The 26,888-nt window shown below is 41.6% G+C and overlaps 1 protein-coding gene across 1 annotated transcript in view; it reads right to left on the bottom strand.

Annotated features, from left to right (window-relative positions):
• Positions 1 to 11,281: 11,281 nt before the first annotated feature.
• Positions 11,282 to 26,888, bottom strand: part of CPS1 (carbamoyl-phosphate synthase 1) — a gene marked incomplete at both ends in the record, with an annotated part of 90,468 nt that continues 74,861 nt past the window's right edge. The window contains 8 exons of the mRNA XM_080346912.1: positions 11,282 to 11,380; positions 12,626 to 12,755; positions 13,289 to 13,401; positions 14,320 to 14,379; positions 18,615 to 18,713; positions 21,702 to 21,776; positions 24,442 to 24,612; positions 25,999 to 26,088. Coding sequence (XP_080203038.1) covers positions 11,282 to 11,380; positions 12,626 to 12,755; positions 13,289 to 13,401; positions 14,320 to 14,379; positions 18,615 to 18,713; positions 21,702 to 21,776; positions 24,442 to 24,612; positions 25,999 to 26,088 — 837 coding nt within the window. The remainder of the gene's footprint in view (positions 11,381 to 12,625; positions 12,756 to 13,288; positions 13,402 to 14,319; positions 14,380 to 18,614; positions 18,714 to 21,701; positions 21,777 to 24,441; positions 24,613 to 25,998; positions 26,089 to 26,888) is intronic.

A 26,888-nucleotide genomic window follows, 5' to 3' on the forward strand; every position in this document is an offset into this window, starting at 1 on the left:
ATTGCCCTGGCAACTCAGGTTGCATTTACAGGATTGACAGAAAAGGGGAAGGGCAAGAAGGAGGCACAGTTTAAAAAAATTTTTTAAAAGTCAGTAAAACCTTTTTCCTGGTAAGCAGAGCATATTTTTGGTTGTGTGACTGAAAGGCAATAAGCAGAGAGCCAAAGACAATAAGCGCAAAGGCATTGTCACAGGGCCTCTTTTCAGATTAAACTTAATTTCCCACTAGCTTGTCATTACTTTGAGTATAGGACTGTTAGTATTGTTGCAGCGTAGCTTGAGAAGTAACGCTGCCAACACACGAGTACACTGCAGCCCCTAACCAAGCAGAATTTCTAGGACATGCACCACTATTGCTGTCTGGAAGCACGAGAAAACTGGCTTCAACCTGCAAGATGCCAGTTTGCTACAGGCATTAGGAAAGGGAAATTGTACCCTAACTCCACGCAAGGAAAACCACGGTATAGCTTAGTGATATTAGAATGGGACTCAAGAAACCCCAGTTTTAGTGTCAGCTTCACAATGGGCTTGTTGCATGAGGCAGGATGGGGAGGCTGTCCAGGCTTTTTTGTCCTTTTTCTGTGTCCACCACAGACACTAAGGGAAACCTGGGGCAGAAGAAGGGGGCACTGTTGGCTCTCTGGTCTGCTATGAAACCTCAAGGGCCAAGGAGATCCATCAATAAAGCACAAGCATTTTCCTCACAATCACAGACATCTGCAAATCAGCACTATCAATCTGCTTTGAACAAGCCACAGATGACGAGGCCAGCGCTGTAACAATCTAGAGAACCTGCTGCCAAGCTAGCTACTCACTATGTGGCTATAAATCTTGACCTGACATATGCATGTGCTATGTTTTCCAGCTTTCTGGCTTTCTATCCTTTGTTTTGTAATCCCAGAATGACTGCAATTAAGGAATACTATCTCATCAAAATGCCTAGCAGCACACTAGCTTGTAAACACTTGTAATATGTATGGCTAATAAAATACAGTTTATTAGCCAACCTTGTACAGTATTTTTACAGCCTTTTCCACTCATCATTGAGAAAAATAAATCCTTCGCAGCTGTCCTGGAGCTGGCATTGGTGCCAACCTCCCTTGGTTATAGGAGCAGTAGGGTTTTTTATTGCCTGTCACAATCCCATCCTCTGCTCCTCTGACTGACTCAGAGAAGAACTGCTACAAACGTTGTATCCAAAACAGATCACCAACGAAACCTGCTTTTGTTGTGTTAAATGATGGAAAAATTCAGAATCTCAGCTGCTTGACAGTCCTTGTTGCCTGTCCCAGGATGCCAAGGAAAAATGCGGTGGCCCCTCAGAATCCTAGTGGCTCAAAATCCCTGGTCAGGAGTGTGAAAGAGCAGCCTGAGAATCACTGCATTTAAAATGGCAACAAGCAAACTGCTGGAAGTGGGGTGGGGAGCAGCCTTCACTCCATAAAGTTCTCAGGAATCAATTAGTCTGTAGTGATGGTAGATAAGCAGTGATTTGTTTGGGGTTTAAGGGAACTATAAACATTTTGCTTTTATTTATTTACCTTCCTTGTTCTCAGCCACCAGCTGGGCAAATGAACCACAAAATAAGAACATTGTAAAAGGCTTAAACCATTGATTCAAAAGAGATTGTTTTACTTAGTGGAAAAACCATGCGTAGTCTTCTCCAGCACAAGATGCTGTTTTGTAGCAAAGCTTTTTTTTTGCAAAGGTACTTGGTGAGGTCAATTATCATGATATATGGAGTTACTTTCCTTGAGATAAACATAAAACCAAATCCTTGGCAGTAAACATAAACCTCCCAAGTTTTCCTCCTTCGTCTGTCCTTTTATCTCTTTTATTACCACATTCAGAAGTATAAATTGGTAATTTATAGAAAAATGAATGGTAACATTTACTGAAGTGGCACTATTTGCTACCTGTTTTACTGTGAAGAGAGTATGGTTTTAGGAGCTCCTTTCTTTATATTTTCTAACACAAGCATAAACAAAAATGATCATGAAAAGATGACTTAAATATTTTCGCTCTTTTCTTGGTTTCTTTTAAGAAAGGAAACACTGAAATAAACCCGTGAAAAGGAATAAGATTTTTTTGTGTGAATACTTTTCCCCAACAGGTCCCGATGTGGCATACGAGCGCTGCAGCCCGGAGGAGATACTATAGAGAAAGAGATGTATCCAGGACACTTGGGAACCAGCCCCCCAAAAAATTCAGCAGCCTCAGTGTGGGATTCTTATCCAGAGTAACAAAAATCCCTTTGTCCCCATGTACCAGTTTAGACTACTGACCTGCTTAAGGTAGCAAAGTCATCAAAGGGATTACCCCTTATTAGCACCCAAGCTGCCAGGTTATGTTTACTACTGGGTGTACATCCCTGGAAAGAGCAGGTCACTCCCTTGGGTAACGCTAGCAGTTGTTTGCCAGAGCAGAGCAGGGTTTGCAGGGAAGGTGAATTGATATTAGTGGCACGATTTACATACCTGGGAAAACAGAAAAATATCCTTCCTCATGATACAAAGCAACCCATGCGCTTAGAGGGCATGTGAGAAAACCACTGAGCAGCAGCTCTGACCAGACAGGCTGCTCGTCCAGCTTCCCCAAGCGCCTCCCGTCAGAGGAGGGTCACGTAAATCACAGCGTGCTAGAGGATGAGTTCAACGTTATCATCCCCTCCAGCTGGGATCAAAGTGGTATGTGGTGCTGTTAATTACAAAATGCGGTAAATGCATATTCTACCACACAACATTTCAAGGTTCCCTATAGAGAATAACCTCCTGGTCTTCCTGAGGCTCTTCTTTATGCAAGTGGCTATAGATGAGCTGCTGAACTGAGCGACTGAGGACATTCCTGACTGCCACTAACACATTTTAATGAAACCCATTTTATTAATATTTTCACATCTGTAAAGTAATTCAGTTGGACTGGAAAATGTCCACATAAATTCTCTGTGACTACACAACTTACACTCAAATTCTTCCATTTCTACAGAGCAAATCACTCCTATCTTCTGCTATGTCCTGGAGCTGAATAGACAGTGATAACTTTCCATGGGACAGATAATTAAATTAAATCCATTCAATTCCAGAAGTTATCACAATTCAGAGCAAGCTAAACTCCCAAGGTTTGTAATAAAGGGCCTAATACTCTATATAATTTGCATAATGACAAGTGTATGAAAATTGTATAGGATTTTTCCATAAGAGCAGGATCCTGCATTAAGAGGAGACATTTCCTTATTATAAATGCATCCTCTGAAGCACTCTAACCCTCTAAAAATACAGCCTAAGAGTGAAGTCAGACTGTATTAAGCACTGTTCTATCCTATTTTATACAGGCCTTACATAACCTCCTCCACCAGATGCCTTACACAGTGCCCCCTAAGGATTCAGGCATCCTTGAAGTCATCCTCTCACCAGCGGAGAACCACACGTGAGTAGATTTGGGGGGTGGATTTGGATTAGGTTATCTGAATAACTGGATTTTGTACAGCTGCCCATTGCTATGGGTTAATATCAGAAATGGAAGGCCAAACACCTTCACTGTGCATGGTGGGAGAAGGCTGCAGGTTCTGTGTTTCAGAGGGTGACCCACAAAAAATAATAATGAGGCCATGAGCCCGGCTCTTCAGTTGAGTCCCAGGTGCGCTGCTGCTGAGCACAGCCCTGAGCCTGCAGCGTTTGGAAGCTGTTGTGGTGGTTTAGAGACATTTGGATATGAAGCTTGAGACTTTGGCCTCGTCAGATAGCACCGGAGAGAACTAATGTGGGATAAAACCCAGTTCCTTTTCTGGGTACCTTCTGATGCAAATAGTAACTGTGCAAAGGGAAAACAAACTCAAACCATGAACAGTGAAAGGAAGGTCATGTAACAGGTGAAGACCAGGGGTTACACCTTGACATCTTCCTGCTGGCTAGAAAGGCCCTTGGAGAAGACTATTGTTAAAGTGGGCATGATACTGCAAGTCCAATGGCCAGGGGCGTTTGTCTGGGTAAATTCCAACTGGCCAGGAATGTCTAGGAACAGAGAATGAGAAGTGGCTCGTATCCAACAAGGCATACCCTGGCTCTTTAGGAAGTCTGTAGCACTTGCAAGTCCCACTCAGAGTCCAAATCAAGCTTAATGGAAGTCATAGCTCTAATGATTGGAAGGTCAGACTCAAGCCCAGCAAACTACTGAGAAAGGGCTCCTAAATCAGCACAACAGCAACTAAAGACAACTACCATTAGTTATTGTAACACACAAGCAAAACTGTAATACATCCTGCCCTCTACACAGGTTTAATTCTTCGATTAGTACCAGAAAACCATTCAAAAAAGAATTCATACACAGCACTCAGACTGAAAGCACGAGTTCGAAAATCTAACCAATGTGGAGGTGCTTTCTCCATCCTCTTCTCTGGCAAACATAACATTTCTGTTTAAACTCTGGGAGAAGCCATTCTGTTTAGTTAATCCTGATCTGTTGAAGAAGATAAATCAACACCTGTCACTTCTTAGTAATTCCTTAGAGTGAACAGCCTTTGCAATGGATTTTCTCTGGCAAGGAATGTAACAAAAAGGGATTGTGGTAAATGAAGGAATTCTGCAGAAAAGCCACTCCCAATTTAAAGCAGATAATGAGCACCAGAGCTAGTGTGGAAGCAATTAATTCTAATCACTTATGAAACAATAAAATTCAATTATGGGTTCTTTGAAAACTAAAAACCCAACAATTATTGTTAACAGGCTTTTGTTGATGGCAGATAGTGAGCAGAATTTGTTAAGGCTGCATTTTCTGCAGTTGATTTAAGGAAAAAAACCCCCAGCTTTTAGTTAAGGATACCTAGGCTTACACTAATATTACAAATAGTGCTATTGCACTATTAGATGCCACAGGACAGAAATGCAGTCTTTGAAGAACTCTCCGATATGCTTTTATATAATTGGCATTCCCCTCTCTGCTGAGGTCTCGGATCTTTACTATCTGTTCAGAGGTACTTTCATCTCAGAACAGCTGGATGTCTCCAGCTTCCTTTCAGGTACATTCACGCTAGTAAGAACAGAAATTGCAAGTGCTGGTTTTGTCATGCACTCACTTGGGTGCTGTACAAGAACTGCAGTTGGGGACTAACAGTGGTAGTAACCCAGCCCACAGTACCACCAGGTGACTCCTGCTCTGTGTCCCACATTCATTCTCTTCCTGCACCAGATGCTACTGCAATTTCAAACAGAAAATGAACTGCAGAAAATGAACTGTAGCAGTGTATCTCACCCAGTCTGAACTGCATGAGGAGAGCATGAGGATGGAAAAGGACCATCAGTTAAATTCTGGTATTTCTCATCTTGATGCTCCACTCATCTGTTTTTCTCCCAGCTAGCTACAGAACATGACTTCTCTTGTAATAACTTCTAGCCCTTTCAAAGTATAACAGCCTCTGAGGTTTTCATATATCTACCAGAAATGTCTTAAAAGTATTTACTGACAAATGTAAGCTAACCAGTCCAGAATTTGCACAGTGACTTATATGTCAGTCCTTCTTCCACTTCTCCCTCTACCTGAGTACTTTGGGGCCAGTGCCTAAGTGCCCTTAGGAGTCTGTACTTTCTCTGTCTGGTTTGCACCATGTGCTTGGGCATCCGAATGAGATATAAACGATACAGCACTGCTGAGACCTTCATGTCAGGATTAACAGCTCAGGTTAAGCTGCAAAATAGATAAACACTTGTACCTTTAGAGCTGTTCAAAGAACACCACAAAAGATTCCAATGCTTATTTTAGGATATACTAAGAACTCAGACCCACTGGCAGTAAGAACACACTATATTTGCTTTCAGATGGCCACATCACTGCATTCAAAACGTGACTAAAGGCGCAGGTTTGACCCTCAGCAGAGGTCACATTTTGACCTCTTCACCTCTCCCGAGGATCACAAAAGGCAGCAAACACTTCAACCCAAGCCCCGTGATGCTTAGTCAGAACATAACCCACTTTTCTGAGAGTTGTTCCAAGCACATCTGTGATAAGAGGATGGATGCAATGCCTTTCAAAGATGGTGACTAGCAGAAGGCTGTTTTGAGCTATAATGAGGTCTCATTACTACAAGAGATCTTGAAGGACAAGAGCTTGGCAGCATTTATTAATGCTCAGGAAGCCAGAAAATAAAGAAGATTGCCTAAAGCTGGAAGTGCAAATGTCTTTTCCTGAAAAGGCGTCTGATTCTCTATGATGAATATCTTAGGCAAACATTTACACCAGAGGCTAAAAGTGGTGTAAAATCAGCACAGCAACATTATGCTGGCTTTGCACTACTGTAAGCAACTCTGTAGAGACTTATAAAAAACAAAGCCATAGAGTTTAAGAAACTTCATGCTATAGGAGAAAGAAATTGACCTTTAATAACCAGAAATGTTCCCCAGGAGAATGAATTTTACCAGAACGACAAACTTTTGGCACTCCTTGCAGCTCCATGCAAAACAGCACTTGCTACTCTTGAATACTGACTTAGACGATCCAGAGCATTCATCCAACATTATGGCAATCTCAAAGCACTAGCATTACTCCTTAGGAATTATTCATCTTTTCCCCAAAGTACGTTATCATAAAGTTTGAACATAATTTGCAACAAATGCTTTTGTCTCTCAGTTTCATCTTTACAAACTTCCCTGAATTAAAAGAGTTTATCTCAACTGGCATTATCAGTCTACAGAATTCAATATATTTTAATTATGAGGATGAGTGAGAGTTTAGCCTACCTAGTTAATGACAAAATATCATGTATCATGTTCTCTGTTTAATTAGGACACATTAAAAGGCTCATATTTAAATTCTCTTCAATGTAAGGGTGAATAATGCAGCTAGATTATTCCCTGTAAATTACATTATGCAGCATTAAATGCTGAGATGCAGAAGGAAGAAAAACAGAGGCTTTGGGTACTATTTGGCAGCCGACTGTTGTGGCATCCCAGATTTCCATGTCCTGCAGATGGCTACAGCAGTAGCATTCATATTTATGGCACGGCAGCACCTCCTGTCCTTGCAGAGATGACAGCAGCACTGATTACCTCTGCTGAAAGCTTCCCAAGCTCCAGGGCTGCTCTGACTACAATTTGGTGTTATAAAGACTATAAACAGGAGCCAGAGGGGCTCTCTCCTTTTACCACCTCACCTTGGTTGCTGTATGAGCTCACCCTCCTGTCCTGGTTGTTGGCATCTGACTAGGGTCCAGGCAGCAGCCGCGCATCGCGCCGCCAGGGTCGCACACACTGCAGGTGCGGGGTTTAGTACAGTGCTGACTTCCAATCCCTCCTCTGTTCTTATGGATCACTTGATCATAAAGACATAGAGGTGCTAATCTCCTAGCCATACTCCTAGATGCCTCTGATGCATGCACAGAGAACCAAAGCACGAGTAGGCTTTTAAACCTTGAGAGTGCAAAATACACTTGGTATGTGGGGGAAGGAAAAAAAGACACCTTACAGGCTGGTGGCAACACCCAGGCCAGGAAAACTCAATGACCTGCAAGCCAAGCAAGACACATTCCTCTGCTCACTGCTGAGAGTTCTTTCACACCATGCAGGCTTTCCTACTTGGCTACTCCCTGGGACTTTCAGAAACCTGATTTTGACTGTTTCAAATGGTCTCAGAGCAAAGAGGTTTCTTATAGCTTTTCAATATTATTTTTTTTTTTACTTATATAAAGCATATTCTTTTATCTCGCTGTGTTTTAAGACCTTTACCAAGCAGAAAGTGGTAGCAATAAGTAGCATACACTCTCTTACATCCTTTTCTTATTGCTTTCAACGTGCCAAATTATCGATGCTTTACTACTAACCTCTGCAGGGTTGCCCAAGCGATCTCCAAGTGATGTAAATGGTGCTAACTTGAGTAAACCCAGAAAAGTGATCAACTGGATAAAAGCCTGACCTCAATATTCAGCAGGGCCTCCTGGGAAACTGAGCCTCCAGCGCTTCCCAGCACTCTGCACACTGGACAACTGTGGCTCCAGAGAGCAGCTCAGCAGACTGACCACTGAGAAAAAAACCCATCTCTGTTACCAAAAATTAGAGCTCTTCATATTTCATCGTAGCTCTTGCCACTTTTTCTTGTGCTTATCTCAAAAGTTTTGCTTTGTACTGTCTCTTATACCTTCATGTGTCTCTTTATCAACCCTCCTTTAAGACAGTAAAAAGAATAAAATGATTTGACTGCTTGTAGATTAGCAAATTTCTTGCTCTGAATAGCATGCTCTTTCATCAGTCATTGTCACCCTCTGCAAGATTAACAAGAAAAAGAAATTTATAAGGCAGAATCTGTTGAAAGCAGAGATGAGCTTGTAACAAAGGACACTAATCATAACTTTTTTTTTTAAGATCTGCATTGATCCTAACAGCTGTAGATACTTTAAAATCTTTTCCTATAGTGTCGGCACCTTCATCACACAAAGAAGAAAAGCATATTGAGAAACAAAGTCAGCCAGTATTCAGTGTTTGCATGAGGTAAGCTGGGGGATGATTTCCTGGCTCCTTCAGGCTGTGATAGGAGCTGGAGTTCCACCCCACATCAGTCAGAGCAAAAAGAACCTTTTTCAACAGGGGAAGGGGAGGAGACAACAAAAGATGATGAAGGAAAAGACAGCTCAGTAAGTGTTGTATTCTATATATAAATACACATGTATATGTGTGTATATATATATATATAGGTGTCTCATTAAGTGTAGAAGGACATTAGTATTACTGGCTTCAGAGGAGTGGGGAAGGGACCAGTGTTAAGCACCAGCAGCAAAATATTACCACCACTGCATAATTACAGAGTACTCAGCACACATTCAGCCTTGGTGTATTTTTCTACTAAATTCCACTCTAATCATATGAAGGTCTGTGGACACCAAAGAAGCTGTGGTTTAATTATCTGGAGCTGCTGCAGTAAGGAACAACAGGAATGTATAGGTACATGTATACATAGATACATACATGTGGCTGAAGAGAAAGAACATTCAATTTTTCCAAAAAAAAAAAGGAAAAGAAGGGCAGAATCCAGGCCACAAAGAATTTAATAATAAGTAGTGTGATAATCCAGGTCATTTATTGAATTTTCAGTTAATGAGAACAGTGACAAAATAGAAGCAGAAGAATAAGAGAATGCAGATGTTTTAGGACGTTGCTTTGTTCACTGCTAGAGGTAAAAACAGGGTGGGAGGATGTCAGTTGACACCAGTTGTTAACAGGATCTTGCCACTGAAAAATAAAGTGCAGGATGCATTCACAGAGTGCTGCTTCATTAACCACCATTAGTCATTCATTTCACAATGGAATGGGTGAACAGCCGATGACGTCGGGCTCTTCTGAAGGTTTTTTTTTAACTGTTTTTGTGGGATTGTTGTTGTTGAGATCGTGGTTTTGTTTGTGTGGGTTTTTTGTTTTATCAGTGACATCTCTACTCTAAAAGTGCAAAGCTCTTCCCGTGCACAGCAGGCAGGGTTGTGTTCATCACAAAAGTTAGTACTGAAGAAATGCCTATGACAAGAGAACTTGGGATGTCAACCAGATCAGAAATAAGTCCAGACCTCATTCAAAATTTGGTCTGGGTGCTTAGCAACAATCGGTCAGAGATTGCCATGGTGCCTACAGGCATCCCAACCTCTGTCCGCTCCTTTGCACCTTTCAATAACAGCTCTCACAAGATTTAAATCCTTCCTGAAATGTTTTAGCAATAATTTTTAAAATGACAGGCTATCTATCCACCCTTATTCTCTCTCAACACTCGAAGCTTCTTGGAACCCAAGGGAACTTGAGAACACATGCAAGAAGCAGCCTAGGTTTGCTCATCTCCCCAAGCCAGTGCACTATTTCAGTTGTGATAGCTTCAGAAAAAGCAGTTCTGGGCAGTATCCAGCTCCACCACCATCGACCTAGCACTAGTTGGCAGCAGTAGTTCATGGCAGGACCTGCAGGTATTGGGAAATCATAAAAGGTGGTACCTACAAACTAGTAGAGCCCTTGGGTAGACAGAGCGTGGCTGCAGGAAAATGCTCCACTTTAGCTTACTCGAGTGAGTACCAGAGAAGATGTCCAACTTTGAGTCTTCCCAACTCCAGTGTGTGCTGTGTACATACTGCAAGGTGGAGGGGGGTTGGAAAGACAGACTTATATGTTTGTTAGCAAGTAAGTGTTTCGAGACAGGCACTGTATGTGCTTCTGGATGCAGGACCGCTGGTCATAGAGCTGCTGAAGTCTTTTGCCACGCAGACAGCAAGCGATGACATGCACCACATGGCACAGTGGGTGTCTGCTCTGTGGACAGCATTTGCAGGCATTGCCAGAGCTGAAAAGCAGCAGAGAAGGCTGTAACGAAAGGGAAGGGGTCACTTAATTAGGAGGGGTAAAGCACTGCAACACTTTCACCTCATTTTGAAAGGATTCAATTTTAATGCCCATAATCATGGCATAAAATGTTGGACAGCAACATACAGAAGTCTTTGGGCAGTTCTCCACTTTTGAAGCCAGACGCAAAGCTGGGAGAACATCTTTATGATACAGAGACAGACGCCTGAATTCAGAATGTTGAACCAGAATTAAAAAATAGTCTGGAGGAGGGAGCAGAATTTGGAAGCAATTCCAGGACACATACATATAGCCTTCCTCTCCCAGGCTGAAAAAGATGATTCCTGGCCAGGGTTAAAAACCAAACAAAAAGTAGCTGCATCATGCCTGTCAGCTGTTGCAGGGAATCATGAGGAATTGATGATCATCCATCTTCACAGAGCTGCGATCACAATTATCACTGTGGCAGACATCCATGGTATCATCAGGTGGATCTACCAGGAGGATGGCTAATTGTTACATAAATTTGTAGAATCCTCAATAACCAGCAATGGAAAGAGAAAGCTACTTGTCTTTCTATGGGCGTTTGGGGCCAGGCTCTAGTAGTCCAGCATGAGAATAGCTGGGAGCATGGACCTAAGGAAGGCATTTCTAAGGAGGAGCAGGCTTAGTTATGAAAATAACAACCTTGATGCAGGACCACTTGTGTCTCATCTCCTCTGCTATGGTGGTTGTCTGATCTTCTACTCTAGTAAGTAACTAATATTTCATCTTACATGGAAACGGGGAGAAGGTGGTGGAGAGGCTGAGAAGAGGATGACTTTCCAATGAGCCATCACAAGTATTGGCTAGGAATTAGTTTGTGAGAGTTGGAAAAACAATCAGTGTAGATGCTATAAAGTATATGCAAAGATGGTCAGGTGAATGGTCTGAGATCTACTCTCTTTTCTGGTGCCAGAAGCAGATGGCAGGTAGGAGATGAACTTCTATGCAGTGTTTTCATTTTCAAACTGTCTGTAGTGGAAGAGACTCCTGGAGTCCAGTTTCCCAGAGTATTTGACAGCTTCGGCAAAAAGCTTTGCTACCTGTCAATACAAAGCAGAGGAGGACTGAGCATTGCAAAGCCTTCTGCCAAAGGCTGAATAACAGAGCAGGCTCCACATTTCTACACTGTCACCCTGAAACTGCCCTGTGCAGGTCTGATCCTTGAGTCCATCCAAACCAATACCAATTTCTAGGTGACTGTGTTGAGTCCAGCCCTCTGAAGCCTGACTGTCCAGCTGGAGGGGCGCAGAGGTGTCAGGCTGCTCTGGCAAGACAGCTCTGTCCCACCGAGAGTTGTTTCCTCCTACAGACCAAGCCCTTGAAAGAACACAGAATCACTTTCCTCTCTCAAACTCAAGAGATTAACTCTAATCAAAAGGGTTAAATGAAATGCATCAAGCAGGTGTGGTCATAAATTTTGGACAGGGACTCCCGTTCTGGCTGTCAGTGTATGTTTCACTAGTAGGCAAAGGGTGAGTCTTCAGTTTCCCCTTCCTGCTCATCATGTTTGGCATTATCCCACCTGTGAACTTACAGTTTGTCATTCTCTCTGCTCTTCCCTCACTCCAATCACAGCAGAAGATTTTGCACAGCTGGACACCAGTTCAAGTCACTGGGTTCCATGTCAGCACCCAGTGAAATCAAGAGGAATTTGGCCGCTCTGCTTAATGAGAGCCAGATGAGGCTCTCCTGTGACAGTTGAAGCCACTTGCAAAGGAAGTCAAGGTACTGCTGGCAGCAGGAGTCTCACTTTGCAGACCAAGTATCTCTTCCCATACCAGTATGTGAAAGGGGTTTGTCAGGAGCTACAAACACGTAATGACTGGCAACCTGACTACAACAGGACAGGCAGCAATTCCACTTCAATGGCACTTTGGAACTGGATGTTGCCCCAAGGATCATTCCAGAAAGCCCAGCTACATCCTGCTTTAAGGACCATACTAGAAAAACACCCCATTCAAAAAACTGTTCCCATGCATAATTTATACCTGTTACAGGCAATCCTGTGCAAGAAGTTTGTTCTGAAGTGAAACTGATACAGCGGCAACTTCAGCTGCAATATAGGACTCAATATTTTCTTTTTTGTGTTTTACTTCAACCAATGTTATTTTGTATAGTAGCAAAAAGAAAATACATTCAAATAATCGTGTTGCCATGACTCTCAAACACATTATTATTTGCCAGAGATAATGAGAGTCCAAACACAGTGGAATCTAAGGTCACAAGTATCTGAAAGCTCTGAAGGGTCTTATGACTAAGAGGAGAAAGAACAAGATGGGAAGTACCTGGAAATTAGTGAGCAGAGCAATCCTGCTGTCAATAGCCATCCTCCGGATCACATAATTATCATGGACAAACTTGGTGTTGCTGTTAGGCAGGTTAATCACCAGATCTATTTTCCCATCCCTTACCAACCTGAAGAGACAACGCACAAGACAGTATCACAGTGTGTCTTAATGAAAATCTATGCTGAATAGCACAGGCATGCAGGTAAACAACACTGAAAAATCTTCATTTGAGTTTAGTCTTACATCCCAAGAAAGGAGGGTTGAGGGGTTAACGCACTAAAAATCTGGGCTTTATTTCTATTCTATTCAGCGATACAAAGCAATATTCAGCCTTCATACAGCTCAGCACAACTCTGTTAAAGGCATGACTAACTGCCATTAAAAGCTAAATATTCAGGTCGCACGTACCCTTGTGTGAAAATGCAACATGGAGCAACACATCCAAGCCATATTAAATAGGCCGTTCAATGAGATGTTAATTAATTAAGCTGAAACCTCCCTGCTGCAGCACTTCCAGACAGAATCAGATGAAACAAACATTTTGGATTGAATCCGAAGTCCCATTAAATCACTATCATTAATCTCAACAGGGCCAGCAATTTGCCCCTTGTATTTGCTGTCCTGGATGTTAATACAAATTTGATGAGGTGTTACTCTTACCGCCTGACTGAAGGGAGGCTCAGACTCTGGCTTTCCTGCGATGGCCATGCCACGGGATTTGCTGGGATACCGTTAGCATTGAGCCAGTCTGAGGTTGCTTCTGTAGCATAAAGCTGTCAAAGAAAACAAACAAACAAACAGAGTTACTTACTCCGTGCTTCATAATACCGAGACTTTTCATTTAACTCATGTGGGTCTTACCCAACAGATAGCCTGGTTGTCAGAGCTGATTTTGGAGGGCAATTTTCATCACAAAGGTGTCTCTCCATACAGAGAGACACACAGAGAACAGCAGGACCTTCCCAACTTTCTATTACCTGTGATTTGCTGATGGATGATAGCCAATGAATAGTAGTAACACATTCAGAAGCAGCTAAGTGGCTTAGGAAAATCCAAGTCCCTCTGACTTTCAACAGCGCTTACGTTCAATCACTTAGAAATTTTACTTTTTTTTTTTTTCTCTTGCCTAGCACTAAGTTTTGAAAGGCAGAACTGTAAATCCAGCAGTTACGCTAAAGCCACTGAGGAAAATAGTACTTAAATACTTAATACTAAAAAGCTCTTGCCAATCTTCTGTGGCCATGCTATCAGTTACTTTTCAGTAGGGATATGGATGCAAATTGATGCAGAAGAGTTACAAGAGGGATGTAAGCATCACAAATGTTATATGCCACAGCTTGTGAATATCACTGAAGATAAAGCACTGTAAAGGCCTTCTCCATATCAAAGGCTTCCCCTTCTTCCCCTCCTGTTGTACATGGCATCCTGCTGGCACTTTTGTTTCTTGGAGAACTACAGATAGCAGAGCCAAAGTTGTTCTTGCCCTCATGACTCCGTTCTATTTGTTGAATTAAACTATCATGAAAACATTTAGTTGGGTGATACCTGCTGACTTTACGGATCACTCGGCTAAAAATCCCTCTTGTACTTCAAAAACTTGCTTTCTTTCTCTGCCTCTTCATTCTTGCAGCAGGCTGAGTAGCTTGCAGAATTTGAACACTCTCTAGCTTTAAATAACTGAAAGCACCTACCTTGAAACCTTCCTCATGCAGTAGTTCTGCTACGCTGAGGAATCTGGGGCGGAAGGACTTCTGAAAAAGGAAATTTGTTAGAGAGACCATCAGTGCGTAGGACTTGGAAGGAGTGTTTTGTTGGGCAACAGGAAGCTCCTCTAGACGGTGCTAAGAGGCAAATACACCTTTCTGTGCTGAGACCTGAACGCCCAGGTACTTAAGGCACCTTTAAAAGACTCTCTCATAAAGCACATATAGATCCACCATAATGTAGAAGAAATAATGATGAGATGACCTGTAGACACCCTGTAGACATCTGAATTTGAACAAGCCATTTCAGAGCGACAGGTGAGCGAAAATTTGACCCCAGCATAACTCCCTTCTGGATGCTACAGCAATGCAAAGATCAGATGCTACACATGCCTTCCTCACTGCCAAGGCAGGCCAAACTTTGCTTTTAACCTTAGTGTGGCCTGCCCATTTGGAAGAAGGACTATTGCAAGTTCCGTTGTCCCCGCTGGAGCTACTGATGGCTTTACCTTTATGGGTGAGAGAACAATATTCTGAAGGGTGAATGACTTTCTATGAAGGAGTCAACAGTTTGTTTGTGGGTTGTTTGTTTGGTTGGGTTTTTTTGAGCACTCTGGAAAGAGCCTCATTCTGAAAGCCATCTCATTCTGTACACTAACTGGAAAATATAAATACACAATGTGACAGAGTTGGCAGCTTCCCAGTCAGAGAGAACGGTTCTGCCTCCTGGTCAGAGGGGCTGAATTTCACAACATTATTATAAACTTCTGTCAAATATGTACTGAACACTTGTGACACATAAAACAGCCTCTCCATGAAAAGAAATTACAGCTGTCAGCTTGCATCGGAGCAGCCTCAGATTTAAAGCCTGGCTGAAAGAACCCGTGTAAAAAACCATTAGTTACTAAAGGTGAAAAGTACAAGCAGATTTATTTAGTGTAAGATATTTATTGTAGGAGAATTTTATTCTTTTTCCTTTATCAGAAAAGCTCTATTTCTTATGACCTCTCTCTCGTTTGCTGGCATGCCTTGCTATTTGTAAAGGGCCACATCCTCAGTTAATTCAATGGAGCTACACCAGTTCTCACAAAGATCCAGCTCGAAACAAAGACAGCTCATCTCCTGTGATAATCTTGAATTCTGTATCCAAATCCAGCATGGAGCATGCAAAAATTCTGATGTATAGGGAACCAAGGCAGAAGGTTACCTTGAAACAACAGACTTGGAGTGCTGGGATTTAAAAATAAAATACTCCATCAATGCTTTCCGCATCTCGTGGTCACCAGCACAGATGTAAGACAGATGCACTCCATCTCAGAGATATCACTGAATAGCCCAATCAGGAAAGAAAATAAAATGAGCTTTTCAAGTCCTCTTGCATAAAATATAAATTATTTAAAGGCAGACTCAGGGTTTCAGCATCATAGATTTCTCCAAATTATGAAAAGAGGTCAGATTAGCAGCTTGCACAAACCAGCAGAGATGCATTTGTCTAACAAGAAAGCCATACTCCATTTACCCTGGGAGACCGTCGGGCCTTTAACATCCTGGGGAACCTCAACCTGTGCAATGTCAGTGTGAAACACTTGTAGGGAAACGAAGATGTCCCTCTCTGCTATTGTTAACTACACCTGGCTGACTCTGACCTTCATGAAGGCAGCCTTCTCTCACCTCAACATAATTAATAGCAGAGGCATAAAGTTACAGTATACCAAATAATCTAAATATTTTGAGGCTAGATACTTCTGAGGGAAGTAGAATTCATGACCATTTGGCTTATTTCCCTCTCTGCAAGAGCTAAAAGTCCAGTCTGAAAATCAGAGCAAGCTGGCAAAGCAATGAAGCCTCCTCAGGGGCCTCTGCCCAGGGAAAGACCTGCACCCTGTCACCCCCTCACAGCAGTGACATTTAAATACTGAGTGATCATGGAAAGGGGTGACCTGGTATCTGTCCTTCTGAGCCTGTCCTCCCCCTCTGAGAATACGCTGACAACTTTGCCAGTTTAAGGTGGATGACCTCATGTTTGTGATTAAGATGAGAACAACACTGCTGGTGTTCACAGCCTGCCTTGTGCCTCCTGTTTCTGCAGCAAGGGGCTCCCCATTCCTCCAGCCTGGAATGCTCAGGGAAAACCACTCATAGTCTACACGTCAGGTCTAAGTCAGCATTTCAACCTGCCCTTCTCACAAGCCTTTATTTCCTCTCTGTTTCAAAACAGAGCATTTAAAAGTAGGTAGGTGGCAAATTCCAGAGCAGTGAGGGAGCAATACGTGGTCCTCAGCATTAGCTTTACACTTCTTGTTTTGGACTTCAATTATCTAAGAAGTATGCTGAGATGAAGAGAGACATTTAAGCGATTGATCTGTTGCTTTCAAGTTTCTTTTTGCAAGAAAATGAACTGTAAACCACTCATTATAAAGGACAGAACCTTGTTACTTCTAAAAGGTTTGCAGGGTTGAGCCTTTGGAGTTTGTTTTCGGGGTTTTTTTTTGATTGGTTGGTTTTGTTTTGTTTTTGTTTTTTGTTTGTTTGGTTTTATTTCAAGACCTTTGTACAAAGAACCTTTGTCTCAGTTTAACAGATCCTGACACAGGACCCACATAAATGCTTTCTATAGCTAAAATTACTCTTTGCTGCCTGTTCCCTTTTAGGTGCTATCAGGAAAATAGACCCAAATTTTAAACACTGGGCTCTCTCCTTTTTTTCTTCTTTTGGATTTTCTTTTCCACTTTTTAAAACGCTGCTTTAAAATCTGCAGTGATTGGATATACAGTAGTCATACAGTACCAACAGCCCAGTTTCATACTGAACTTTTAAACTTTAGGTAGCAAAGACCTATTTGCTAATTTGAGGTAACTTAGAGCAAAAGCTTCAATCCATAGATGTGTATACATATGTGTATGTTTAAGGACTAAGCGGTAATCTGTGTCAGCAGAAGTAATGTTCCTTTCCAGCCACTTTTCACACACTTCCTTCACATGCTTTGCTGGCACAAAGAGCCCAAGACATTTTTCACACCCCAGCTGCCTGACAGGAAAATCCATCTATTCTATTTTTTTAAATTTACTTTATGCAGATACATAGAGCGTAAGATTGTTACAAGCACAACACAGAAATAGCAGGAGGCAATGAGTCATTTTTATGGGGCCTGAGAATGTTCCAGTTGCAGTGGAAATGTCTGAATATTTTGAGGAACACGCACACATCAAGGTTTGCAAGTGTATCTGACTTCAGCACCTCCTGCAGTTGGTAACTATCCTATGATAAAGAACCAACACTTCTTGCTTTTCTGCCTAGCTACCTTTTCATCCTGAAACACACATCCTCCTTACTGATACAGAACCGTGGCGCTGTTCCTAACTCAAACCCGTGAGGAACTCCCTCACGCAAAGGCTGTTTGCAGAAGTCACTGCACTGGAGGACATTCCCCTAATGACATCATTTAAACTTTCTGTCACATATAGCAATTCTGAGGGATGTTGACAGCAAGAGATGGAACCCTAAAGTCCAAGCTCTAGTGTGGTATGGAATCACTGAAACTGCAGAACATGTGTCTGAGAGACTGTCCCTAAGAGGAGAGAGGTCTGGCAAAATACAGAAACCAGAAACATTACTACACAAATGTAGCGTTGGTTCTTCCTTTCTCAGATACTTACAATATTGGCCACACACCACCATCGTACAGGGAAAGGAATAATGGCAGCCAGGAGAGAGTGTTTTCTGCACTGTTGGATGATGCTACAGCTCTGCCTGGAAGGAAATGTGTGCATCTATGGGGAAAGCTTAGCAGGCTCAGCTTTGCAGTATGGAAATTATCTCTCTGATTTGGGGGAGTGGAGGGGAACTGGTTTCAAAAGTGAAAGAGGCAATGTACAGATGAAAGGAATTTATGTCAGGAATGGACCTGGCATTCCCAGGGCTCCCGTTCGGGTGGGAACAATGAGTGGCCTCTGAGTTCCAGCTGGGACATTTCTCTGAACTGACCATCTACGGGCTTTGTTCCCACAGGAAGGTGGTTTCTAGCTCTCTGATCCCAGGCCTCTGCCTGCAGCAATCCTGGGGGTTTGCCCCCAGATTTCCACAGCTCCCAGTAGAAACTATCAGGAGTCAGAGAATCCATTAAGGATCTCTCCATGGTGTTTATTCCTCAGTGTCTTACTGCACTTCAAGTTGGGTTGCAGAGAAACACATTTAGCCATAAGGACACATGAATGAAAACAAGGCAACAGTGACTGAGTTTCCCTGTGTCAGTCCTTTCTTAGCTTTGATTTTTTAGGACTCACCTGAATTCCAACCAAAATTCCTTCCTTCGGAAATGCAAACCCTGCGGCAAGCATAGCCTTCTGAAACGCAGTGTACACATCCTCACCAAAGCACGCCACCTAGGAAAAGGCACAAAGGAGTTGGCATGAGAGGAAAAAAAACCAAACAAGTATAACCCAATAACTTTGCTTTGAAAAAAAAAAACAGGAATGAAATTTTTGAACAGGTTCTTTTGACTTCTGCATGCAGAATCAGACTGCTTTTGCATGGAGTCTGCAGGCAGGAGGCAGGGGGAATAAATCAGAAAATCATTGCAGAAAAATCTCATCATTTTAATGAAGCAATAACGAAGGAATAAGCAACGCTTTAGTTTCAAACAGCACACTGAGGAGCAACAACAATTGATTCTGCTGAGTTATGGGAATGCTGTACACAGCCTCTGCTCCAGTGTTTGTGAGTGCCCTGCAAATTGTTTAACATTATATAATGCTTAACAGTAAGTGTTCTGCACGCAGGCACTTTTCTCTGTGTGTACACTGCAAACTAGAGTAAGACAGTGCTTGTGTTGTCATGTACTTCTGGCATTACTTGTGAAGATAAACCAAGGTATATAAAGATGCTATTAAATTAGAAGTGCATAGATGTATGACATTCAACTAATTTGAAATTCAGCTAGTATGTTGAATAATATACTTGGGAAAACAACAAAGCAACCATGCCAATTAATAATAATTTATTTTATATAAACAAAAATCTGATAAAGAAATTGATCAAAATAATTTAGCAGTTTCCAATTCAGAACTGCCTGTGGAACTCAGTTGCTTACAGGCTGTCATGCAGTAATGATCTTCTGTAGAACTAAATTGTGTTCCTTATCAAAGTTTGGAATTCTGATGACAAAAAGAGGAATGCATGAGCTTTCGTGAAAGCTGAAACAGGAAAGAAAAAAAAAAACAACAAAAAAACACCCCAAACCCTCAGTTTTTCTGGACAGCTCCACACTTGTCGAAAAACAGAAGCCGAACTGTCACAGATTTTTCTCTTTGAAATAACAAATCTGCACACACATACAGATGGGATAAAGGGACTGATTGAGAATTGCTCTCCATTTTCCTCTTGTGGTCCTTCCCATTACAGAGTGAGCCCTCACATTCATGGTCTCACCATTACCATGGTGAGCAGAAACCAGTATATCATGTGATGATTCGCCAGATCTTCTGAAGTAAAAAAAAGAACCAACCAAACAAAAATCCCACAAGGGAAGGGATAAAAAAATAATAAAAAAATCCTGACAACTTGTATCTCAGCCTTTCTCTAAAAACTCATCTCTGAGCATCCAGTCTGTTCTACAGCGTATCTGGCTGCGGGTTCTGTGGTCCTGGACTTTCTTGGGTGGTGGACAGTCCCCTGCCTGGTAGGCTTGGATCAGGAGTTTCCAGCCTGCTGGGAGATGTTTATCATTATGGCACGGTCAGAACAGCCACAGTACTCAAAGGGACCCCCAGCACCGTGTCTTCTACTGCTGTGGGAACCACGACTCCCAGCAAAATACATCTCTGCCAGATAGATGTGACAAATTCAAGCCCAAATGAAGCCATGAGTGTGAAAAAAGCCTTTGAGGAATAATTGGGCATTTTACCCAAAGCAAGTGATTATCCTTACTTCCTTCACAAGAAAGACTTTCATAACTGTCACATTTTATGGCATTTGTGACTATGGATCTTTCCAAATCATAAAAGTTAATAATCCCTCCTTTATGACCAGCATAATCTCTAACTCCATATAAAGCTCAGTAAAATAATTCTTGCTCTTAGTTACATTTTTATTCTTTTTTTTTTTTTTTTTTTTTGGAGGGGAGGTGTCTTTGTAGTCAATTTTGTTCTGAAAATAAAGAAGTCATGGAAATCACTTGACTTTTTTCTGCACATTAACTACACTGAAAGGAAATCTTCTGCAATACTCATTTCCCACACATTAGGAAGAGCAAAATAAAGTAATTCTGGAGAGATGTAGGTGACCTAAGGCTGTCGTTACCTTGTATCTGAGTATAGTGCTTTTTCATACTAACATAAGTCTTTCCTCGTGAAAACAGCTCTTGTAGACATACGCACGTTCATATCAAATGCAGCAGCACAGGCTCTGCCACATGCCTAGCTATGGTAGAGCACTGGTAAGCCTAATCTAACTGTGTCAGTATTTAATAGCTTCCCAAGTGGGCTGTCTAGCCAAGAATAAGTTTCTTGCTACTGCAACTCTTTTCTAGAAGTAACAGAACGAGCAAGATTACAGATGGCTTCAGTATATCTGTGGAAGCCATTGACAGCTCAGCAATAACTCATAAACAAACCCTTTTGTTCTAGATGAATTAATATCTCTTCAAGTGACATAGATGGAAACCTGTTCCTCTTGGTGAGGGCTCTCATGAGTGCCAAGGCTGCGCAGGGAGAACAGCTTTGTGCTTTTACAGTGTGCCACGCATAACCAAGAGACATTTCAGAAGCACCTCCCAGCCCAGCTGCAGAGCAAGAGGGGAAGGGAGCCCCGTCTCCTTCTCATCCGACTGACAGCCAGCACATTTTATTCACTCTTTCTTGCTTTTTGCACCTTGGGACACGCCTTCATGGTTACCAGGCAACAACAAAAACATCACCACACATATTTGCTGCCTTTAAGTAACTAGCATGTTCCAAGACCAAACACTCATGGCCTGGAGTCTCAATATTGCTGTTCTGGCATGTGCCGATGGGGGGTTTTGAAAGCTGTAAGTGCTTATCTGTCTAGAAGCAGGTGATTCATAAAATGGACTGATGCACTGAGAACCTCCCAGAACCCGACGGCTCTCAGATAAACTCATTTCAGGCTGTCACATCAACCAGGTCCAACTCAGGGAGCTGACATGCAGGTAAAGAGGGACATCCAGTGGCTGAATACACTGGATTTCACAGGACAATGTGGTTTTTTACAGCTAAGAAAGATGTTTTCAATTTTCTGAAGAAGCTACAGTTGCCATCATGATTCAAGCAGTAATAAGATCACTTTCAAAGATTCAGGATGTTTAAAGGGCAACTTGGTTTAAAAAAAAATAAAATAGCAAATCTGAAAGATACCTCCCCAGTAGAGGCCATTTCACATCGGAGAACAGGGTCAGCATCTCTCAGCCGGGACCAAGAAAACATTGGGGCCTGGTGAGAGAAAGAGAGAGAGGGGAGGAAGAAAGAGAATGAAAATTTAATGGATCATTTAAAACAAACAAAACAAAACAAAAAACAAACACCAGCCCACAAACAAACAAACAAAAAACCCAACATCCAGCTATACTTGGAAGTGACAGAGACAGACGTGAATTAATCCAAAAAAAAGCACTGGCCAAGGCTGATAAGCAAAGGAGCACTTGGCAAATGAGTTGCCCTAAAATCTTGATGACGGACTGGAACAAGTAAACATGTATTTCGCCAATAAATCATCCTTCTGACTCCTGCAGGCTTGCTCACACTCTGATGGCAGATTGCTAATCTGTGGTAGCCCGCTATCTTTTTTAGGACACATTTTAAAACAGAAAGGCTGTGAAGGATCTAATTTATGAGACACGGAGAGATACTGTCTGAAGCCAGACAGTTTTATTGAGAAAACTGTTCTCCAACAGAAAATTTTCATACACAGAAATCAAACCATTCAACAAGAATACACTCTTTTGGAGTAAACCAGATGAAAATTTGCAAGTGATTTTCAGATTTTCCCTCTTCCCCCCAAAATACAAATCCATAACTTTTTTCCTTTTGTATGAAAATATTAAAACTCCTGATCCCTATCATTATCTGAAAATTTCAGTCACTGTAGTCTGACTTCTTTTGTCTAATTTGACTTTAGAAAAAATAACAGAGAGTTTCTTTCTCCCCTAAAGAGCCAATGACCACATGTGGCAAACATCGAACAAATTTTCTGTTAAGGAATAATTTTCTATAGAGCTTCTCTACCCCTTAAACTACTAATGGCATTTGCATAAAGACAGCATCCTTGCTGCTTCAAAAATAATCTGTTTTTAAATCCAAAGATATCATTCTGTTCTTAGAAGTCTCTGAGGGTAACACTGGAGACAGGACAGCTGCTGTTTCATGACACCTAACAACGACAAACTAAAATGTGACAGCAGAAATTCACTGTGAAATGTTTCACATAAAAGAGTCATGTGTCTTCATGACTTTTAGATCAGTTTTGCTTCTTCTATAAGTAAAGAGAAAATTTTTACTGTGGCCAAGCCTGCAGTCTCAAGCTGAGATACGGCAGTCAAGGTGCGTTATTTTTAATAGAAATATTGTCTGAAAGGCAACAAGGAACAAAGCTTTCCACCAGCTCCCTAACTTCTGTCTGCCATGAACATGAAAATGCATCAGCAGGAGCAGACTCTGGTAGTGCAAATAAATCCTATTTAAAACGTAGTCAGTCCTGCTCTATCCAGGATTTAATCTTGGTCAGGCCATGATACTTGTGTCACCCTGCAAGCAAACACAGCAAGACAAAATTTCAGTCACTAAAGCTGAAGCAGTGGGACTCCAAATCCGCAAAGGACCAGCTACATTGAGACAGAGGAAAAGAGTTTCATACTCTCTTTTCAGAGCATTTAAGAACTGCTGAAGAAACAAAATCCCATTTCCATGCAAATATTCCTAGCAATAAAAACGTAAGAGGACAGAAAATATGATGCATGAACAACGAGAAACAGGTTTAATTGGAATATTTTTCAAAGTTTAGCATTTCCAACGGTATTAGCAGGTTTTTTGTATTTGGTAAATCCACACAGAACACAAGCAGTATAAAAGGCTTTGTAGTGAAGTCTTCAAGAACACAGTTGGGTTTTCTGCTCTGTAGCCACCATTCCCAGGAGAGACAAAACTCTTGACAGTTTAGCTAATAACAGTGAAGAAGCCCCTGGTCTATATAATAGAAATTTATATAAAAAATCAAGACTTAAAAAAATTTAAAAGTCTCAGATTAGAATTTCAGATAATGCTTATCCGTGGCATCAAAATAAAATGTAAAGTTATTTCTAGACTTACTGGCTTGCCAATAACATCAGCTGGCCTGGGTCAGAGATTTGGCTTGCATTACAATACATATCAATATTTTATTAGCAGAAAGATGTTAGGTGTTTTACATTTCCTCAATTTTCACTTGATTTGGAAGCTATTAAATCTTGAAAGTTTCTGTACAAACAATTGTCATCCATTGTATTCTCTGCAGTGGTGTTACAGATCGTTATGATGAGGAACTTGATTTTTTTTTTTTGTTTGACTAAGCATTCAAAAATACCTACAGTGCATTTTGGTATCTTGGGCACTATATAAGCTTAGTAATTATGAAAAGTAAAATCTCAGCCACAGTGAAATCAAAGGATCCAAGATTCTCACCCGCATTTTAACTCGTGGTACATATAAAGGGATTGTATGCATTCAACAGCCCATGTCACTGATCCTGAAGACAAAATCCGGGGGGGGCACTCAAAACACAGATCTGTACATGTCCACACATATTTTAAGTAGTATTACAAAACAGCCTGAACTTCAGTGCTCAATTCTGCAAGTGCATATTTATTATGCAGTTCATAAATATAATTTAGAGTAGGACAGAGAAAGAAATAATCAGAGACTGATTTTGCCAATAATCACTGGATAATTTTCCTTTGATTGTTTTCCCAATGTACATCATCTTAACAGAAACTGCAAAAGGTCAACTTGGCTTTTGTCCAGTAAGCAAATTGCTCTCTCTGGGCATTGAAATACTAATCACCTATCAATGTGCTAGGTGCTGGCTCTGTTGTGGGTGTTTTTGGTGCTCTTTTGAAAACTATACCTTAATTCCAACATATTTGGAGGGAATAATGGGATGTTCCAGTGTGGGGAGGGATGACTCATTAACCTCTTTTCCAATCATGACTTTTGTAGCTACATCGATGAAGTCCACACCCAGAGTCTTCGACACAAAAGGGAAGGAGCGTGAAGCCCGCAAGTTGCACTCTATCACCTGACGGGATTAAAAAAGAGAAACACCGAGGTCAGGCACTCTGTGGTGAAGAAACAGATTGATTCATGTGTCTGGAAATCAGTCCTTACTCCTCCTGGCGGAGATGCTCTTCAGACTGCACAGAAATCATGTTTGATATGACAAACAGCAATGAGGGATGTGTAGTGGTCAGCTTGAGATACAAGGAGTCTGGTGTTCTGCAGCTGTTTCGTCTCTATTGTCTGAAAATTAGAACTTTGGAAAATGTATTGTACTATACCCTAAGTTAATGTGCAAGAGGTGTGGAAACTTGGCATTAGGTACAATCTTTAAAGTCCACCTTGTTCTTTTTCCATGGTAATAGCACTTTGTGAATGACTGGACTATCCTCATTGACTTTCCTCATCTATAGGCCAAAGTCATTCAGTGACCCAAGTAAGAAACAAAGAGGTTCTGTATCCTGCTGAGAAGCCACCAGGGAGAACAATAGTAAAAGAATTGCTGTAAGTGAGAATGAACGGGAAGTGAAGGGGGATAAGAACAGGTAAGTTAAGACAGAATGGAACAGAGGTGCTATCCAGAGAAAAAGCAAGCACAGCTGAGGGAAAGCAAGGAAGGAAAAACTCCATTCTGTCCCTCTGTGCAGTTTCTGAATAACTACTTGTGAAACAGAAGAAAGGTGAAGAACGGTAAGCACATTTTTCTCAACTAATAGCCCAAATAGGATCATTCACCAATAATGCGTCTCTACTATACATGTCAGGTTTTCTTTCCATTCACCATTTCCTCAGTCACACTCTGCTCACATTCTTCTGACCTTCTTCCATTAGCAAAAGAAAGCCAGCTGTTACCCAAAAAGGGTCAGACATCTCCTGTACTTCTGTTACTGATAGCTACTATGACCACACTATTTAGGTAACCATCTTAATGGCTTATATTAAAGACTTAAACACTTAAACTGTCTTGCTTTCTTTCCGATGACTTGGAAGGCTTATTTTAATGATTGAAATAGCTAAAGATGAGCAAGGATATCAGAGATCTAAAAGCAAAGATATTCAGCTCATAGGATGAGCTGCAGGTCCCAGTGCTGTCCATCTAATTCAAAACTGACGATTTTGGGAAGGACAACAGTCCACAATGGAACAAAGCTATTGCTGAGAGACAACACAGCCAGGCTCACCTCCCTCTCCGTGGCTGCACTGCATAGGGAGGGGAGGATGCTCCCTCCCGCACGGCAGGGACAGCTGCATGACCAGGGTGGCACCGGTGACCCACACATTATCAGGCAAGACAGGTTAGAAATGCACCGTGGCTACTGCCACCGAGTTTTCACAGCAGGGACTGCAGAAGCCATGCACCTCACTACCCAGAGCAGAGCCTGAATTCCTCCAACAAAAGAGTTCTTACCAACACATCGTTGCCCCGCACCAAAAACTGAATGTTGAATGGACCAGTGATGGCAAAGGCCTTTGCAATCTTTTTTGTAGCAGCTTTTACCTACAAAAATATATAAATAAAAATGTGTGCATATATATACACAAAACAAATAATTATATCCCATAAAATAGACAGCATCATGTCAATAAATCACCTCACATGTGGATTCCTTTAAATGTCCCATCTCTCTGCCCTAGCATATTTTTTGTCTACACCCTCATTTTGGCAACAGCATTATCTCTCAGAAGCAAACATGTTTAATTTGCCTGGTAATGTAGAGCACGAGGCGCTGTTTGAGGGTAGAAGTGAAAACGCGGCTTTGTATGTTTGAGGAAACAAGGGAAAGAGAGAGAAAGAGAGAAGAAAAGCCTGTCCTGTCTGTAGCAATTGCTACACTGCACACTGGAGCCTCTATACGTTTCTTGGTGAAATAATGAATGTTTTGTCATTTGAGATTATCCACTTTGTTTTACAAGTGTCCCAACAGGCCTTCTCCAACATGTCTGTCCCACCACAAACCAGTGGGAGGTGGGTCAGTAGAAATACTCAGAAACAAATTGGGAGAAAACACTACAGTTGTATTTTCTAAGTTTGTCAAGAAGTCATGTGCCATTTCAGCCCAAGGGTTTGAATGGTTTTGCTCCAGAAGATTACTATTTTCAGAAACGAGGCTTTGGACCATCCTGAAGAGTTGGAGCACAGACCACTGCATTACCGCTCTTGTTAGTTTCCAAGTAAATCCTTTCCTGGATCATATAAGAGGAGACGGCACATTTCTTTTAGAAAACACATTTTGACAATTAACTCTGTATCACTAGGTTTGTTCTTGAAAGGGAAAAACGTCAAGTTTAGGTGAGGTT

The sequence above is a fragment of the Nesoenas mayeri genome (genome assembly GCF_963082525.1).
Source record: "Nesoenas mayeri genome assembly, chromosome: 6".
Lineage (NCBI taxonomy): Eukaryota > Metazoa > Chordata > Aves > Columbiformes > Columbidae > Nesoenas > Nesoenas mayeri.